Raw genomic sequence first — 14,986 nt, 5'->3', positions numbered from 1 at the left:
GTTTCAAATTGCCCCCCCCCCTTTCGTTGTAATCTCCGGCATTGTAATCTTTGAACGGTAATGAAAGAAGGGGGGCGCCACAGTAATCACGTTTTTGTGGTTTCCTCCATCTGGCGTGACACTAACGTCGCCGACCGCCGCCCCTCGCTTTTGTCTCCCAAGTTGTGACCCGCATTGAACCCACCATTGATTGCGCATTCCGACTTTTCACGGGGGAAAACGCTCTTGTGCCCATTGCATGAAGAAGCAGCATGAAGCGTGTCGCAAAATGCAAACCTTCAAGATTAAAAACCGCCGTATGGAGGTTTTTTATTATCATTTTTTTTTTTCAACCGAGCGAACAACACGGCACTTGTTCCTTGCGCCATCATCCCTTCAAGCAAGTCAAAAACACACCAAGTCGTTCCCCCCTTCTCTCTCGATTGCTTTGTTGAGCACAACACTGGCCCTCTGTTTTGAAAATTTGTGTTTAATTTTCAGGTTGTGTCCGCCTTTGTTTTGATTTTGGTGTTTTCCCAGGATCATGTTCACATCCCTCTCCCCGTGTGAGAATGAAGGCACTTATATGCCTTGGTGGAGCGTATCGATTCCAAACCTGCACAACATTGAAGCGCCACATTTGGGGGAGATGAATGACAGGGCGGGGGAAAACAAGAGGAATCGGGTGGTGGCGCCAAGCGTGTGTCGCTCGCGCTTCATTATTCCCGATTGGTCCCCGATTGGTCCCAGAGCCAGAGCGGGACATTTTGGGCAAAATTTGACGCTCAGGGCAAAGTGGCACTAAAGGCCATCCTCCAGCCTCTGCATCCCTTGATTCGGAATACGTCACGGGGACGATGTTCATTCGGACAGCTTCTTTGGTGGAACAAAAAAAAACCAAAAAAAAAAACCCAACCAACCCCGCAAAGCTCAGAGAGCTCGAAGTCGGAGAGCTCGAAGTCGGCTATTGAACAACGCTACAACCTCATTCATCCACGGTTGCGAGAGCAAAGAACGCTCGCCATGGCCGAAGGCTGGAAGTGCAGACACTCGACCGACAGACTCGCAGAATTCCCAGTCACGTTCTCCTCGACGCCAGGCGCTTCGTTCAGCAGACGACGTGACTTTCGGGTATTGGAGCAATTCTGCGACCTTTGTCGAGTCTGACGCCGACTTGGAGACCCAGAATGCATCGATAACTGGTGCGACTCGGAGCTCCGTTCGTGTTTTGTTTTTTGGCTGTTTCGGCCAGTTATGCTGTCTCATTTTCCGAGCAGAAAATAGGCTGTTTTTGTCCCCCTGCACACTGAGATTGCACGCGTTCAGTAGTGATTCAGGTGATGATTGTCAATCTACTGGATCTCCTGCACAACCTCCCTGGCGCGTCCATGTCTCTTTTCACTTTTTGCTCGCCGTCGATGGCCATCAAAACCGACAGCACAAATCGACAAAGTCTCAGTCCATTTTTATTTTATTTTGTCTTTTATAACTTGCTGTTCGAGCTCGTCCAAAATGCCATCCTACCAGAGCATGACTCGGAGACAGCGCGAGTGGTATGACCGAGTCAAGAATGTGAGCGGATGGCTCCAGTAAGAACACCTCAAGTTGAGTGGAACACTGTGACAGCGCGTGTACTAACGACTATGCGGACAGACTGGACAACCAGGATATTCACTGTGATGATGCCGAGGCAATTGTTGAAGCGCTCAGAGTCAACAAGAGCGTGACTGCGGTCATGTAAGTTATCTCGGTTTGCGTGATGCCTGTGGGTGATTTCAGCAAAGGCATTCACAGGGGCTCACTTATCGATTGAATGGACAGTCTGTATCATAATTGGATTCGCGCTGTTGGAGCGCAATCAATTGCTGAATTTCTCAAAGAGGACACGACGCTGACTTATTTCAGGTATGGCAACTTACTTTGCCTCCAGCACATGAGTGGGTGGCTTCAGCAAAAAAAGGCATTCAGAGAGCTCACTGTTGGAGGGGACGGACAGTCTGTGGAGCAACCAGATTGGCGATGTTGGTGCGCAGGCGATTGCGGAGGCACTCAAAGTGAGCAAAACGCGCGCTGCGCTCGAGTAAGGCTTCTTAGATTTGCTGATCCCATGTGAGTGGGTAATTCAGCACGGGATGGTGGGATTGCTCACCGTTGGAGATGGACAGTCTGCACGGGAACAGCATTGGCGATGCTGGAGCGCACGCGATTGCTGAGGCACTCAAGGTGAACACGACGCTGACCAATTTAGAGTAAGACATATAGCCTTTGCTGATGCGTGTGAGTGGTGCGCAATATCAGCAAAGGGCGTTCAGAGTGGCTCACTGATGAACGGGATGGACAGTCTGGCCGACAACCAGATTGGCGACGCCGGAGCACTGGCGATTGCAGACGCACTCAAAGTGAACACAACGCTGATCGGCCTCGGGTAACACATGGGTTGTTTCATGATGCTTTGGCTGGCTGTCGTTAGACTCATGGGAAACAAATCTGACGACGTATACCACGACAACAGTTTGACTGGTAACTTTTTCACCGATGTCGGAGTCACTGCCGTCACGCAAACTGGCAATACCACCTGTAGATTTCGGTAAGACTCTGCATGCTTGTGCTAGGCTTGTTGGATTCTTGCACGAATCCAACCCGAGCAACGCACCATTCACTTGTGTTGGTGAAATAGGGATCCATGCCGTCTGGAGGCGGGTCTCGAACGCCAGCGTGTTCCATCGGCTGCCGAGTTGGCTCAGATTGCAGCTCGTGCCGCAGCAAACGCTCAGCCGCTCAATCTTGCAACTGAAGTCGATCAGTTGCGGTTTTGGTTCGCCGCCAAAGACCAGACAATCGCTGCCAAAGAGCAGGAGCTCGCTGGCAAGAACGAGGAGATTGCGGCCAAAGAGCAGAAGCTCGCTGCCAAGGACCAAGAGCTCAAGTCAGCTCTGGATCGGATTGCCTTGCTTGAACGCAATCAGCCCACCGTTGGATCCACATTGAGCTTTGAAGGTCCCATCCCGCAAGTCCCTCTCGCAACTCTGGTCACCGCCACGAACAATTTTGCTGCTGATTCTCTGCTCGGGGAAGGAGCATTTGGTCGTGTGCACGGCGCCAGCTTGCCTGGCCCTCGGGTTGCCATCAAAAAGCTGTCGGCGGCATCCCCTGCGGAATTCAAGTCGGAACTGGACTCGTTGTCGAAATTCCGCCACCCCAACATCATTACCATCCTCTCTTATGCAGAGGAAGGCGACACGCGCTGTCTGGTCTACGAATTCATGCCAAACGGTGCGGTTCGCGATCGCTTGAATCGCACAAACGACACTCCTTCGCTGACCTGGTCTCAGCGCCATCGCATTGCTGCTGATGTCGCCCGCGGCATGCACTACGTCCAGACAGCCTTCCCTGATCACGCACTGTTCCACCTCGACCTCAAGACGGACAATGTTCTTCTGGACGCGTACTTTAACGCAAAGGTGTCCGATTTTGGTCTTGTTCGTGCTGCCCAGCATCTCGATGAGAAGAGCTACATCCGCACTGACAACGTGCAAGGCTCAGCTCCTTACATGTGTCCCGAGTTCTTTGAGGAAGGCCGCATGACCATCAAGACGGATGTCTACGCCTTTGGCATGATTCTGCTGGAATTGGTGACGGCCGAGAAACCTGGCACCAAGCTGAAATCAAAGGCGCGAAAAGCCGCCAAGAGCCAAAAGCCCCTTGAAATGCTAGACTCGACTCTCAAGCCAGCCCAAGCAGAGCTCCAGAGCGTCTGCAAGGTTGTCACTCTTGCCCTCGAGTGTCTTGAGGAATCTGCCGATGAGCGCCCAGCTTTTGGCTGCCTCCTTGTTTCGTTGGATTCTTGATGACAAAAGCGGGAATTGGTGTGTATTGGTGTTCAAGTGTAATGTTGCAGATCAATGTTTGTAGATCATGTTCAAAGTCAATGGTTTTTTCTGGATGGTCGAAGCAAAACTATTCGCTTTTTGGCCGACTGTGACAAAAGACAAATTCGCTCCTCGTAATAGATTGACCTCAAGCAATACATCAGCTCTCTTTGATCTGTGATAGCAAGCCAAACCGAATCTAATCCTCGCGCAGTCCTCGTCTCTCTCTCTTGGAAACTTTGAGTAACTGACATCTGATGCTTTTGCTTTTGGTCGGAGTCATCATCAACAGTCCCACATGCACCTTCCTTTGGTTGCTTCGTTCGCTTTGTTGACTGCCTCGAGGCAGCTGTTTGTGCTGTCACTGCATTTGCCACTTTCCTCAAAGAGGGACGGGAGGGAGGTGGGAGGTGGAGGATGAGAGCGCGCTTGGCCAGCTGAAGCGGCGCTTCGCCCTCGTGCTCACTCCGTTCAATGAGATTGACTTCTCCGTGCTCACTTTTGGACTGCCTGTTTTGATCGGTGTTTGAAACCCACCAAACACTCAACTCTGACAGTGTCTTCATCGTCCTCGCTCACCGTCCTCGTGCTCGGCAGTGGCGGCCGTGAGCACGCTCTTGCCCACACTCTGGCACGCTCTGCCCGCGTCGCTCACGTCTACGTCGCCCCAGGTAACTGCCGCGCACCCCTTCCTTTCCTTTTAGTTTCGTTCGTTCGTTCGTTCGTTTGCCTTGCTTGCTTTCTCGTTCCTTTGGCGATGTGGTGGTGCTGTGGTGCTGCTGTGGCTTTTCCGTTTGGTTTGGCAAAGATGAACGGCCCGCTGGGTCCACATCCGCCTCCCCTTCTCCTTCCTTTTTTTTCTTTGTGTACTTTCAGTTGCTGTTCGTCTTTCCCACCGTCTAGGCTTGTTTCGTGGATGTTCGGTCATCTCTCGCTCAGCATCTTGCATGCATTCGCGCTGCGACGCTCTCTCTCTGCGATACCCAAAGTGAGCGGCAACAAATCAAAGGGGATTGGAAAACAGGGGTGCTGTGGCCATGTTTTGATTTCGCCCAAACGCCACCGTGGCCCTGACTGCCGCGCGAGCAATCTCACGACTGACAAAACGACAGCGTTATAGGCTTGGTTGATGACGGAGGGACGGCGAGTTGGAGAAGGTCGAGACTTTGGGGGAGGGGATGACGCTCTTCAGTCCGTTTCGGCTTTTGCCACATGTGTGTGTGTGTTTGTGTGTGTCTGTCTCGTCATTGAAAATCCGTGTGTGTGTGTGTGTGTGTGTCTGTCTCGTCATTGAAAATCCAAAGCCGCTCGCTTGGTTGTGGCTCCAACATCTCACCTCTTCTTCATTTGCTGCACAATTGTTCATGTTCATAGGCAATGGCGGCACGGCGTCCGGCAACACTCGCATCTCCAACCTGGCGGTGCCAGACAACGACTTCCCCCGGTTGATTGCCGCCGCTCGCGAGCACAATGTTAACTTTGTCGTCGTCGGGCCCGAGCAGCCCCTTGTCGATGGTGCCGTCGAAGCTTTCAGAGCCGGTATGTCGTTTTTTGATTTTTGGAAAGCAGCAGCAGGCAGTGTTCTAACTGTGTGTGGGGTGGCTGCGTGCAAACAGCCGGCATCCGCGCATTCGGTCCTTCTGCTCGCGCTGCTCGTCTTGAGGCGTCCAAGGCCTACTCGAAGGCTTTCATGAAGCGCCACAACATTCCCACTGCTGCTTTTGAGGTGAGCATCATTTCGCTCGATCATGTACATGTTCCGTTGGGCTGATTTTTTTCTTTGTTCGTTCACAATGCCGTGCAGACCTTTACCGACGTTGCTGCAGCTGAGGCATACATTCGCTCTGTGAAGCATGACGTCGTTATTAAGGTGAGTTTCTCTTCAGATTCCTCTCGCGTTCGTTTTTTTTTTTTTTTGAAAACTCTTCGTCTTTTTTTGTCCCGACTCACTGTTACCAACTCAATTTCCAACCAAACTAGGCTTCTGGTCTTGCAGCTGGCAAGGGCGTGGTGCTCCCGACAACCAAGGACGAGGCTATCGCTTCAGTGCGTCAAATGATGGTGGACAACATTTTCGGTGCTGCGGGCGCTGAGGTTGTCATTGAGGAGCGCATGACTGGCCCAGAGGCCAGCGTGTTTGCGCTGACCGACGGCTATTCCTTCACCCTGCTTCCTGCCATTCAAGACCACAAGCGAATTTTCGACAACGACGAGGTGAGGCTTTTTTTGTTTTGTTTTTGTTTGTTTGTTTTTCATTTCGGATTGATCTCGTTCTCCTCCAAACGAATGTCTCTCAATTATTTCGCTCCGTTCGCTCCGTTCGACTTTACAGGGTCCCAACACGGGTGGCATGGGCGCATTCTCGCCCCTTCCTTTCCTGACCCCGGCCCTTCTCGACACCATTTCGCGCAAAATTATCAAGCCAACCATCGACGGCATGCGTCGCGAAGGTTGGTTCGCTTTCATTTGAAGACGGCAAATTCGCGTTTGTTTTGCCATCTTCCTTTGTCCCCCTTCTATTTTGCTGACGATCATGGTTTGTTTTCATCGTGTATTGTAGGCTCCCCGTACGTCGGTCTGCTGTACGCTGGTGTCATGCTCACCCCGGAAGGACCCAAGACGCTCGAGTACAACTGTCGTTTCGGTGACCCCGAGACACAGGCGGTGCTTTCCTTGATTGATCCTTCGCACGGTGTCGATCTGATCGACCTGTTCGAAGCGTGTGTCGACGGTCATTTGGACTCTGTTCAGCTGTCGATCAAGGCTGGCTCGGCCGTTACGATCGTCGTCGCATCGAAGGGCTACCCCGGCGCCTACGAAAAGGGTCTGCCCATTTCCCTTCCGGCACCAGAAGCCATGCCTGCCGATGTGCACATCTTCCACGCGGGCACTCAGCAGTCGGCTGGCAAGCTCGTCACCTCTGGTGGCCGTGTTCTTGCTGTGACCGCCGTTGCCCCCACCCTCCACGAAGCGCTTGCGCGAGCTTACACTGTTGTCGACCAGGTCAAGTTTGAGGGCAAGCAGCACCGCACCGACATTGCCAAAAAGTTTGCCGTCCCTCATACCGCCGACGCCAAGGCTGCAGTAAGCTACGCCGACGCCGGCGTTGACATTGCCGCAGGCGACGAGCTCGTCGAGCGCATCAAGTCCAAGTGCAAGACGACCCGACGACCCGGCTGCGACGCCGAGCTCGGTGGCTTTGGCGGCCTGTTCGACCTCAAGCCCCTCGGCCTCACCGACCCCATTATGGTGTCGTCGACCGATGGTGTCGGCACGAAGCTGCGCGTTGCTCAGACCATTAACTTGCACGACACTGTCGGCATCGATCTTGTGGCCATGTGCGTGAATGACCTGATCGTTCAAGGCGCAGAGCCGCTCTTCTTCCTCGACTACTTTGCCACTGGCAAGCTTGATGTTGATATCGCCGAGCTCGTCGTCGAGGGTATCGCCGAAGGCTGTCGCCAAGCCGGCTGCGGCCTGATTGGCGGCGAGACCGCCGAGATGCCCAGCATGTACGCTCCTGGCCACTACGACTTGGCTGGCTTCACTGTGGGCGCTGTCAACCGTGATGCTCTCCTGCCTGCGGCCGACCTCGGAGCGGGAGACGTGCTCATTGCGATCGCCTCGTCTGGTTTGCACAGCAACGGCTTCAGCCTGGTCCGCCATCTTGTTTCGCTGGCCGGAGCCGATTACGCTGCCCCTTGCCCGTTCGACTACTCGTTGTCAATGGCCACCGACCCACGCTCGTGCTACTCGTACGGCCGGCGTCTGGCTGCGCTTGGTCGCCCGGCCACCCTCGGCGAGGTCTTGCTCGCCCCGACTCGCATGTACATCAAGTGCTTGCTTCCCTCCATCCGACGACGTGCCATCAAGGCGCTTGCCAACATTACTGGCGGCGGCTTTGTGGAGAACGTTCCGCGCGTGTACAGTGACAAGCTGCAGGCCGTTGCAGACGCTCACAAGTGGCCTCTGCCCCCCGTTTTCAAGTGGTTGCAACAGATTGGCAATGTCGATCTTGGTGAGTGGTTTCCCGCTCCCCGCAGGCGCATGGGATTTCTATTTTGCGCGTTTTTTGTTCTTTTTGTGTCGATAACTCACTTTCGTGATTTTTTTCCCCTTCGTTTTCTTTCGTTCTGGTGAATTACAGAGGAGCTCGCGCGTACCTTCAACTGCGGCGTGGGCATGGTCTTGATTGTCGACCCGGCCAAGGTGGACTCTGTTCTGGCAGACCTCGAACTCCAAGGAGAAAAGGCTTGGGTGGTCGGACACCTGCAAGAACGACCTGCTGGCGGCGCACCGGCAACGATTGCCAATATCAATGCTTGGAAGAGTGCATAAGGCAAAAGTTGAGTCAACCAGTGATGTGTTTGTTGTGTTTTATTGTGCTTGCCAATTTACTTTCAATGAAGCTTGACTTTGTTGATGAGAGAGATTTAATCGAGAAAACGAGGAGAACCAACCAACAAAACAAACACAAAACAAACATACCAGCCTTCCCTTACGAAGGAATGTACACAGTCAAAAAACGCAACAAGGCCAAATCGAGCACAAAAAACACATCCACCAAGAACAGAACAAAAAAAAATCAGCGCAAACAAAGAGCAACAACAACAACAACAACAAAAATCCGACCAAATTGAAATGTTAACTAGATGCACAACATCAAATCACAGCTTGGAGCCAAAAACAACATAGACCCATTCGGAAGGCATTAGGTGCTGTCGCGTGGAGAAGGAGACTTGGCACTTGGCGAAGACGACGTGGAGGATCCCGATCGAGGAGCCGCAGGGGCAAGCGCCCTGGGTTGCGGCGCAAGGGGACGCAAAGCTGGGAGTGGCTTCGATGCAATTGCTGGAAGCTGGGTGCTTGGTTGGGCTTGCCACTGCTGCAGCTGCTGGAAATGATGAAGCAGGGCGTTGAACTGCGTGGGTTGCTGTGACGAAGCCAGCGGCAACGGCTGCGGAGTGCTTGTCGCCGTTGAAACTTGACGTTGTGCATCCCGCTGCCGCGCGCTTGTGGCCAGTGTCCAATCGTTCAGCAGCTCGACAAGCTCAGTCTTGTTGCGCGTTTGGGCAAACTGCAGCGGACTGAGGTCGAGGTTGTTTTCCAGTTTGCGGTTGGCAAACTTTTCGAGCAACAGCTTGACAATCGGGGCGCAGCCTTCGCGGACGGCGACAAACAGCGGGGTTTCGTCGGCGTCGTTTTGGGCGTCAATGTTGCACTTGAGCGACAAGAGAAGCTGCACCAGCTCAAGATCGCTGGTTTTGCATGCCCAGTGCAGCACCGTGTTGCCAAGGTGGTCTGTTGCCTTGAGCGAGCAGCCAGCTTGAATGAGAGCGCGAGCGACTTCTGTGGAGGCACTGCGAATGGCGACCATTGCAGGCGTGAGCCCATCGCCATTTTTGGCGTCAAGGTCGATCCGCACAACGCTCGCTTGCGATGTTGGCGGCCGCGGCGACCAGCTGAAGAGGTCGCTTCCAACACCGCTGTCGCGTTGGCTGTCCAGCTCCTTGCCAACGCTGCTGGCGCTGCTCGGCTGGGGCGGTGTTGCTCCAGACAAGGGCGGCGACCCTGACAACGCACCGTGGCTCGCCATTGACGCTGTAGGGGAGGCGGTGGCAGCATGGTGCGAGCTAGCGCATTCGGAGTGGAGCGGATAAAGCGTGTTGACGAGAAACAGACCAACACTCGCAGCTGACACGTCTTGGCACGCGTGGTGGAGTGCAGTGTCGCCAAAAATATCGCCCGTGTTGCAGTTCATGTTGAAGCCAGAGGGGTGCGGCAAGGTAAGCATGTGCACGACCGACCGCTGTCCGGCATTGCATGCGCGATGAAGCGCAGTTTGACCAAACACGTTTCGCTCGTGGACGCTGCAACCACCGCGTGAGAGCAACATCAACACGATGGAGAGGTGACCGCTTTCGGCAGCCATGATGAGCGGCGTGTTGCCGTTGGCGTCGCGGGCTGCGGCATATAGCGATGAATTGGCAAACGTCGTCACCCCGTCTTGGATGGGATGCGCCATGGGTGGCTCATATGCCAGGATTTGGGACAACGGGGAAACCTCCGCGCTGGTCCACGCGTTGAGGCTTTCCACCACCGAAGCGCTCGTGCCTGTAGAATAGCTCGATATTGCCGAGTCACTCGGCGAGAAGCTTCGATAGCCACGGTAACTTAATAGCATCTCTAGCTGAGCCAGGTTGCCCGTGAGGCAACATAATCGAACTTGCTCGGCGTCTGCCAGGTCTGCAGTTGGACCATCGCGGATGGCAAACTCGCTCATCTCGATCGCATCGATGCGTGCGCGCTTGGCGTTGGATGGTGCACCCGGAGAGAACACGGACGACCCGGATGACGCCTCGGGCGAGGCGAACGGAATGGACGAGAGGTGGGGACTGTAGGCCGCAGCAAAGTCGAGGGCGTCGAGATCGGCGAACGACGCAAGGTCAACCATCTGATTGCTTGAAATGTGGACTTGCTTTGGTGGAGGTTGCAGGGACGGCATGGTCAAGCAGGGCGGCAAGCCGTGCATGCCCAGTTCTCGCATCTTTTCTGCATCGTCGATCGCGGCATCAGACACGTCGGCTTGCGAGCGATTTCGTCGCAAACGAACCAATGTGCCGACGAGTACAGTGACAAAAGCGAGCGATCCCATCACCGAGACCACCCAGATGACAGTGTTCGTGTCAGAGGGCGAGGCTGGCGGTTCGATCGGCGACCCGTACGATGCCAAAGCCGCAAACACACCAAGTGCAAGAGATGTCGGACGCGCGTTCAGCATGGCAGCCAGGAAGGTGGTGATGTTTGAAAGCGACACAGTGTCCATGAGCGAGCCAGTCAATGGAATGCAGACAAAGCGCACAGGTGCCACAGCAATGGGAGACGCGGGTGCGGAGGGTGTGCTCTTGATCGAACTTGATCCAGAATAAGAATGGACAGGATGCGACAAGTACACTGGGCGCAAGCAAATGGCCTCGAGGTGGTACGACACGTTCACGGCAAGGTGGAAGCTAAAGACGCGGTCAGTCAAATCGGGAGCAGACGACAAGGTAGGCTGCAACACGAGATCAACATTGACGACGCTGGCAGCCGGCTGTGAGGGTTGCAGCACCAGGCAGTCGCCTCCGTCGTAGCCGCAGGGCGACGAGTTGCACTCTTGGTTGCAAACACCGTTGGCAAAGACTTGGCCACAGGCAGCGGCCGAGGGACACGCCGCTGGACCGGCGGATGAGCCACCATCGCGGCGAGGAACGCAGTCCACGCCCGTCCAACCGCACTTGGACGTGTAGCACCAGCTCTTTTCGAGACTGGAGCAAACGTCGTTGAAAACTCGTGGGCTGCAGTAGCTGGTATAAGGGCACGAGTCCCAGGCGTCTGCAACCAGCGTATGCGATGTCTCTTCGGGTTGGCTGTTTGGTGCGGCGGAAGGAACAGGCGAGCTGGGACTGGTCGTTTTGGACTTTTTGGACTTTTTGCTCTTGCTTTTTTGACTGTTGGGACTGCCATCGTCGTCGTCGTCATCATCATCATCATCGTCGTCGTCGTCGTCGTCGGCGGCAAAGTTCTTGTCGGCCGCCTTGCCGTTCTTGTACTCGAGATACCACGCGTACCAATATTCCATCCAGTCGGGGATGTTGTCGTTGTCTGCGTCCAGGTCATAGTCATGGTCGCGGCGGAGCACGTCGGCTGGCCCGTCTTGCGCGGCAGCCAGTGATGCGAGCGGATTTGGTTGTCTGGCAGCGAGAACAAGGACAAGGGTGGATGAAGTGAGTGACGTGTTCGTGGCGATCCACTGTAGGAGGGGAGAGGAAGAAGGAGAAGATTGAAAGTGATCTCGATGGAAGTGATCTCGATGGCCAAAAAAAAAAAAAAAAAAAAAAAAAAAAAAAAAAAAAAGGATGTCATCGAGTTTGATCGAGTTTTGCGGGATGGAGGATTCTGCTGGGTTTTGGCTCGCGGAAAGAAATCAGGAGAGCAACGATGACAATGGCAACAACAACCACGTTCACTGTGCGCAGTGGGACTTCATCCAGGCAGCGAGCCAAGCAACCGCGCGAAAACACAATGCCGAAGCGAAAGGGGTCATAAGGAGAAAAAAAAAAAACGAAAAAAAAAACGAAAAAAAAAAAAACGAAAAAAAAAAGGGAAGCACCGCATTTTGCGAGTTCAGCCATGTTCGATGGCCTTGCGTCGTGCTGTTGCCGCGTCGGCCTGTTCGGAAACAGGCAGATACAAACCTGCACTCTCACGCTGGCTGCACGGACGCGGCGCCCCACTCGCGACGCGCTGAGCAGACCGTAAGCTGCGGGACGAGAAACGTGTCGGCCTTTTTTTTTTTTCTATTTTTTTTCTTTCTTTTTTGCTTTTAGGTTACCTTGCATTTGCTGTCAAACCGTGGCCCATCGCTCCGGCTTGTTGTTCGGGGGCTCTTGGACCAGCCAGAGCCTGTGTAGCTGAGGGTGCATCATGCTGCTGCTGCGCGGTGGCGAGGAGAGCTGGCGCAACGGCGCTGCACACCAAGAGCAGGAGCAAGCCGCACCCAAGACCTTTTGTGGCCCTGTGCTGGCGGCCTGGATACATCAAGGCGGCGCGGGGGGGTTGTCGGGGGCAGGAGGAGGGAGCTGGAGCCTGCAAAAAGTCAAAACCTCTTTCTGTCTGTTGTTGGTTGCAAGTTCTCCGAGCGCAAAAGAAGGGGGGGGGGAATTCAGACGAAAAGTTGTTGAGGAGTAAATGAAGCGAGTTTCAATAAAAAAAAAAAAAGCAAAAAAAAAAAAAAGATGTCAAAGCTTGAAGAGTGGCGTTTTTGTTTCGCCATTGTTGGTTCCAGCCATCGTTGCACGTTGTTGAGTAGTGTTGTGCAGAATTGTCACTTCAGACATGTTTGTACGAAATCCGCGTGGTAGCGACCCTGCGTTGACATTCAGCTGCGCAGTGAACTTGTTGTATATTTTTTGCATGATGTCAACCGCAAAAGAAAAACTTTTTTTTTTTTGTGATTATTTGTTGTTGTTTTTATTTTTACTTTTTGACTTGGTTTTTTTTTTTCGTTGTTTCTTTTTTGGAGGTTCAAAACAAAAATACTCAGACGGACGTTGAACTGGAACATGTCAAGAATGCGTTTTTTTATTATTGGGTCGTTGGGTGCAAACGGCGTCGTTTATTTGACCTGGACGTTGGCAAGCGTTGGCGCGCTGACAACACCCTTGCCATCCACTGAAAACGGAACGCCGTTGAAGGTCGCGACGCGCTGGTCGTTGGTCTTGAACATGGGAGCAAGAGTCTCCCAGGTCTTCTTCTTGGGGTTGAGTTGCTCGTCTGGCTTGCCTGCGATCACGACGGGGATAAAAGAAACAAACAAACAAACAACAATAAAACCGTACAAACAAATTGAGCAACCGATGAGCTCGAAACAAACAAACGAGGCGCCACGTTCGCCATTTTTTATCTGCCCCAACCAACTCTCCAGGGAAATGAGCGTGTACCTTCGTGACCGGCGAAAACAATGCGATCGCCGGGAACAGCGCCTGCTGGGGGATCGAGGATTTCGACCTTGTCGGGGGTGCTTGCGCACATGACCATGGCCTCAGAAAGCACGCCACGCATCTTTGCGGGTTTGAGGTTGCAGAGGAGCACAGCCAGGCGGTTTTGCATCTGCTCGATGGGGACAAACTTGACAAGGCCGCTGACGACGGTGCGCAGCTTGCCGCCCTCGTTGAGGTCGACCTCCTCGACATAGAGCGAATCGGCGTCGGGGTGCTTCTTGGCAGAAACAATACGGCCAACGCGGAAGTCGAGCTGGTGCACCTTGGCGTCCTCGCCGGCAGCGGGGGCGTCGGTCGAGGCAGGAGCGCTGCTTTCGGCCTTCTTGCCCTTGTCCTTGGCGGCAGGCGCAGCCTCTGCCTTCTTGTCCGCAGCAGGAGCGGCAGCAGCTGCAGGGGTGGCAGCGGCAGCCGCCTTGGCAGCCTTGCCCTTGGCGGCTTGCGAGATTGGTTGGGCGCTAGTGGAAGCAGCAGCGGCCGATGCAGAAGGAGCATCAACAACAGCTGTTTTTTGGTTTGTTTTGTGTAGTTTTCGTGTAAAGGTAGCAGACGCAGCGCGGCGTGCTCATGGCATGAGTGGCATGTGAACAAAGACCGCACAACCAAGACGACAAACTCAACTCACTGCGGCCGTGGCTGCGTTCCAGGTCGATCAGCGTCTGCTTGGCGTCCGCCACCGCCTTGCGCAATGCAGCGTTCTCGGACTGCAGCTGTTGGATCTTGGGATCGCTCTACATTAGAATGAGACAACACGGATCGAGTTATGTCAGCGCACTGCTGAACAGAGCCATCTAGCCCTCGGCCTCTTTGTTGTGTGCGTCACGCGGGCGTCAGATCATTTTGGATGTCTTGTATCGCTCAAATGCTCGACACAACAGTGCTGCGATGGGAGCGCTCTCCGATCGACGTCTGCGGTGGATGTTTGAAGCAAAAAAAAAAAAAGCAAAGCCACGAGGAAGAAGAGCAGAGCGATTGAGCTTACCGAGTCGGCGAGGAGACCGCGCTCGCCTGCCAAGACCACGAGCCACGAGAGCGCGACAAAATGCACAGACAAAGCAGACATTGCGTGAGTTGGTGAAGAAGAGCGCGAACGGAGAAGGATGCAGACAAAGGAGAGGAACAAAAGAAAAAAAAAAAAAAAAAGACAAAGAGAAAAGGCCGACCAAGCAAGCACAAAGAAGGACCAGACAGACAACCACAGACGTACGAGCGGCAGTCTCGAGAACACGCAGCTGAGTGCTCAGTGCGAGGATGGCCTCATCAGCGAGAATGGCGTTGCGCGCAATCACAGAAGCCATGTTCGGAGGTTGAGTTTGAGAGGAGTGAGTTCTGTTGCTGCTTGCTTTTGCTTCTGCTTTTTGGGGGGAAAGCTGTGCGATTTGATAAAGCGAGATTCTACGTTATGCTTTGAAGCTATGGGACGCAAGAGACAGCATGAATGGGTTCAACGGGAAGAGCTGGACTGATGCTTTGCGAGCTCTTTGTCAATCCACTCCGTTACAATTCCCCCCCCTCAAACGCTCGATCTAACATAGTATTCGCGATAACCTTTACAATTCAATCTAATCTCCCATATTCCGTCTCGCCGCTCACTCTTTT

General features: G+C 53.8%; 4 protein-coding genes across 4 annotated transcripts; 2 read left to right on the top strand and 2 right to left on the bottom strand.

Moving 5' to 3' along the window:
• Positions 1-1,443: 1,443 nt before the first annotated feature.
• CAOG_00335 (hypothetical protein) lies at positions 1,444-3,904 on the top strand. The gene is made up of 8 exons (XM_004365149.2): positions 1,444-1,568; positions 1,633-1,716; positions 1,801-1,884; positions 1,976-2,059; positions 2,145-2,228; positions 2,321-2,404; positions 2,492-2,566; positions 2,657-3,904. The coding sequence occupies exons 1-8, from the start codon at positions 1,492-1,494 to the stop codon at positions 3,825-3,827; spliced, it is 1,743 nt and encodes a 580-aa protein (XP_004365206.2). The 5' UTR covers positions 1,444-1,491; the 3' UTR covers positions 3,828-3,904.
• Positions 3,905-4,057: 153 nt separating this feature from the next.
• CAOG_00334 (aminoimidazole ribonucleotide synthetase) lies at positions 4,058-8,271 on the top strand. Its single transcript, XM_004365148.2, has 9 exons — positions 4,058-4,091; positions 4,406-4,519; positions 5,223-5,387; positions 5,465-5,574; positions 5,653-5,718; positions 5,829-6,062; positions 6,181-6,298; positions 6,409-7,866; positions 7,996-8,271. Coding segments are annotated over exons 1-9 (2,457 nt in total). The 5' UTR covers positions 4,058-4,090; the 3' UTR covers positions 8,187-8,271.
• Positions 8,269-12,625, bottom strand: CAOG_00333 (hypothetical protein). The gene is made up of 2 exons (XM_004365147.2): positions 12,223-12,625; positions 8,269-11,581 (listed from the first exon to the last, which is right to left on the bottom strand). The coding sequence occupies exons 1-2, from the start codon at positions 12,426-12,428 to the stop codon at positions 8,560-8,562; spliced, it is 3,228 nt and encodes a 1,075-aa protein (XP_004365204.2). The 5' UTR covers positions 12,429-12,625; the 3' UTR covers positions 8,269-8,559.
• A 328-nt stretch (positions 12,626-12,953) lies between these two features.
• CAOG_00332 (small inducible cytokine subfamily E) lies at positions 12,954-14,776 on the bottom strand. The gene is made up of 5 exons (XM_004365146.2): positions 14,595-14,776; positions 14,370-14,395; positions 14,013-14,118; positions 13,331-13,891; positions 12,954-13,172 (listed from the first exon to the last, which is right to left on the bottom strand). The coding sequence occupies exons 1-5, from the start codon at positions 14,683-14,685 to the stop codon at positions 13,006-13,008; spliced, it is 951 nt and encodes a 316-aa protein (XP_004365203.1). The 5' UTR covers positions 14,686-14,776; the 3' UTR covers positions 12,954-13,005.
• Positions 14,777-14,986: the final 210 nt, after the last annotated feature.

The sequence above is a fragment of the Capsaspora owczarzaki genome, assembly GCF_000151315.2.
Source record: "Capsaspora owczarzaki ATCC 30864 unplaced genomic scaffold supercont2.1, whole genome shotgun sequence".
NCBI lineage: Eukaryota > Filasterea > Ministeriida > Capsasporidae > Capsaspora > Capsaspora owczarzaki.
Note: the sequence above shows the minus strand (reverse complement) of the source record. Positions and strands in the feature narration are given on the sequence as shown.

Coding starts and splice junctions, on each gene's coding strand:
- CAOG_00335 (XM_004365149.2), top strand. CDS start 1,492: ATGCCATCCTACCAGAGCATGACTCGGAGACAGCGCGAGTGGTATGAC. Junction 1,717..1,800: donor AAGAGCGTGACTGCGGTCAT/GTAAGTTATCTC, acceptor TTGAATGGACAG/TCTGTATCATAATTGGATTC. Junction 2,567..2,656: donor AATACCACCTGTAGATTTCG/GTAAGACTCTGC, acceptor TTGGTGAAATAG/GGATCCATGCCGTCTGGAGG.
- CAOG_00334 (XM_004365148.2), top strand. Junction 5,575..5,652: donor TTCCCACTGCTGCTTTTGAG/GTGAGCATCATT, acceptor AATGCCGTGCAG/ACCTTTACCGACGTTGCTGC. Junction 6,299..6,408: donor CGACGGCATGCGTCGCGAAG/GTTGGTTCGCTT, acceptor CGTGTATTGTAG/GCTCCCCGTACGTCGGTCTG.
- CAOG_00333 (XM_004365147.2), bottom strand. CDS start 12,428: ATGTATCCAGGCCGCCAGCACAGGGCCACAAAAGGTCTTGGGTGCGGC. Junction 11,582..12,222: donor GGTTTGACAGCAAATGCAAG/GTAACCTAAAAG, acceptor TCTCGCTGCCAG/ACAACCAAATCCGCTCGCAT.
- CAOG_00332 (XM_004365146.2), bottom strand. CDS start 14,685: ATGGCTTCTGTGATTGCGCGCAACGCCATTCTCGCTGATGAGGCCATC. Junction 14,396..14,594: donor TGTTCTCGAGACTGCCGCTC/GTACGTCTGTGG, acceptor TGGTCTTGGCAG/GCGAGCGCGGTCTCCTCGCC. Junction 13,173..13,330: donor TGTTTTCGCCGGTCACGAAG/GTACACGCTCAT, acceptor TCGTGATCGCAG/GCAAGCCAGACGAGCAACTC.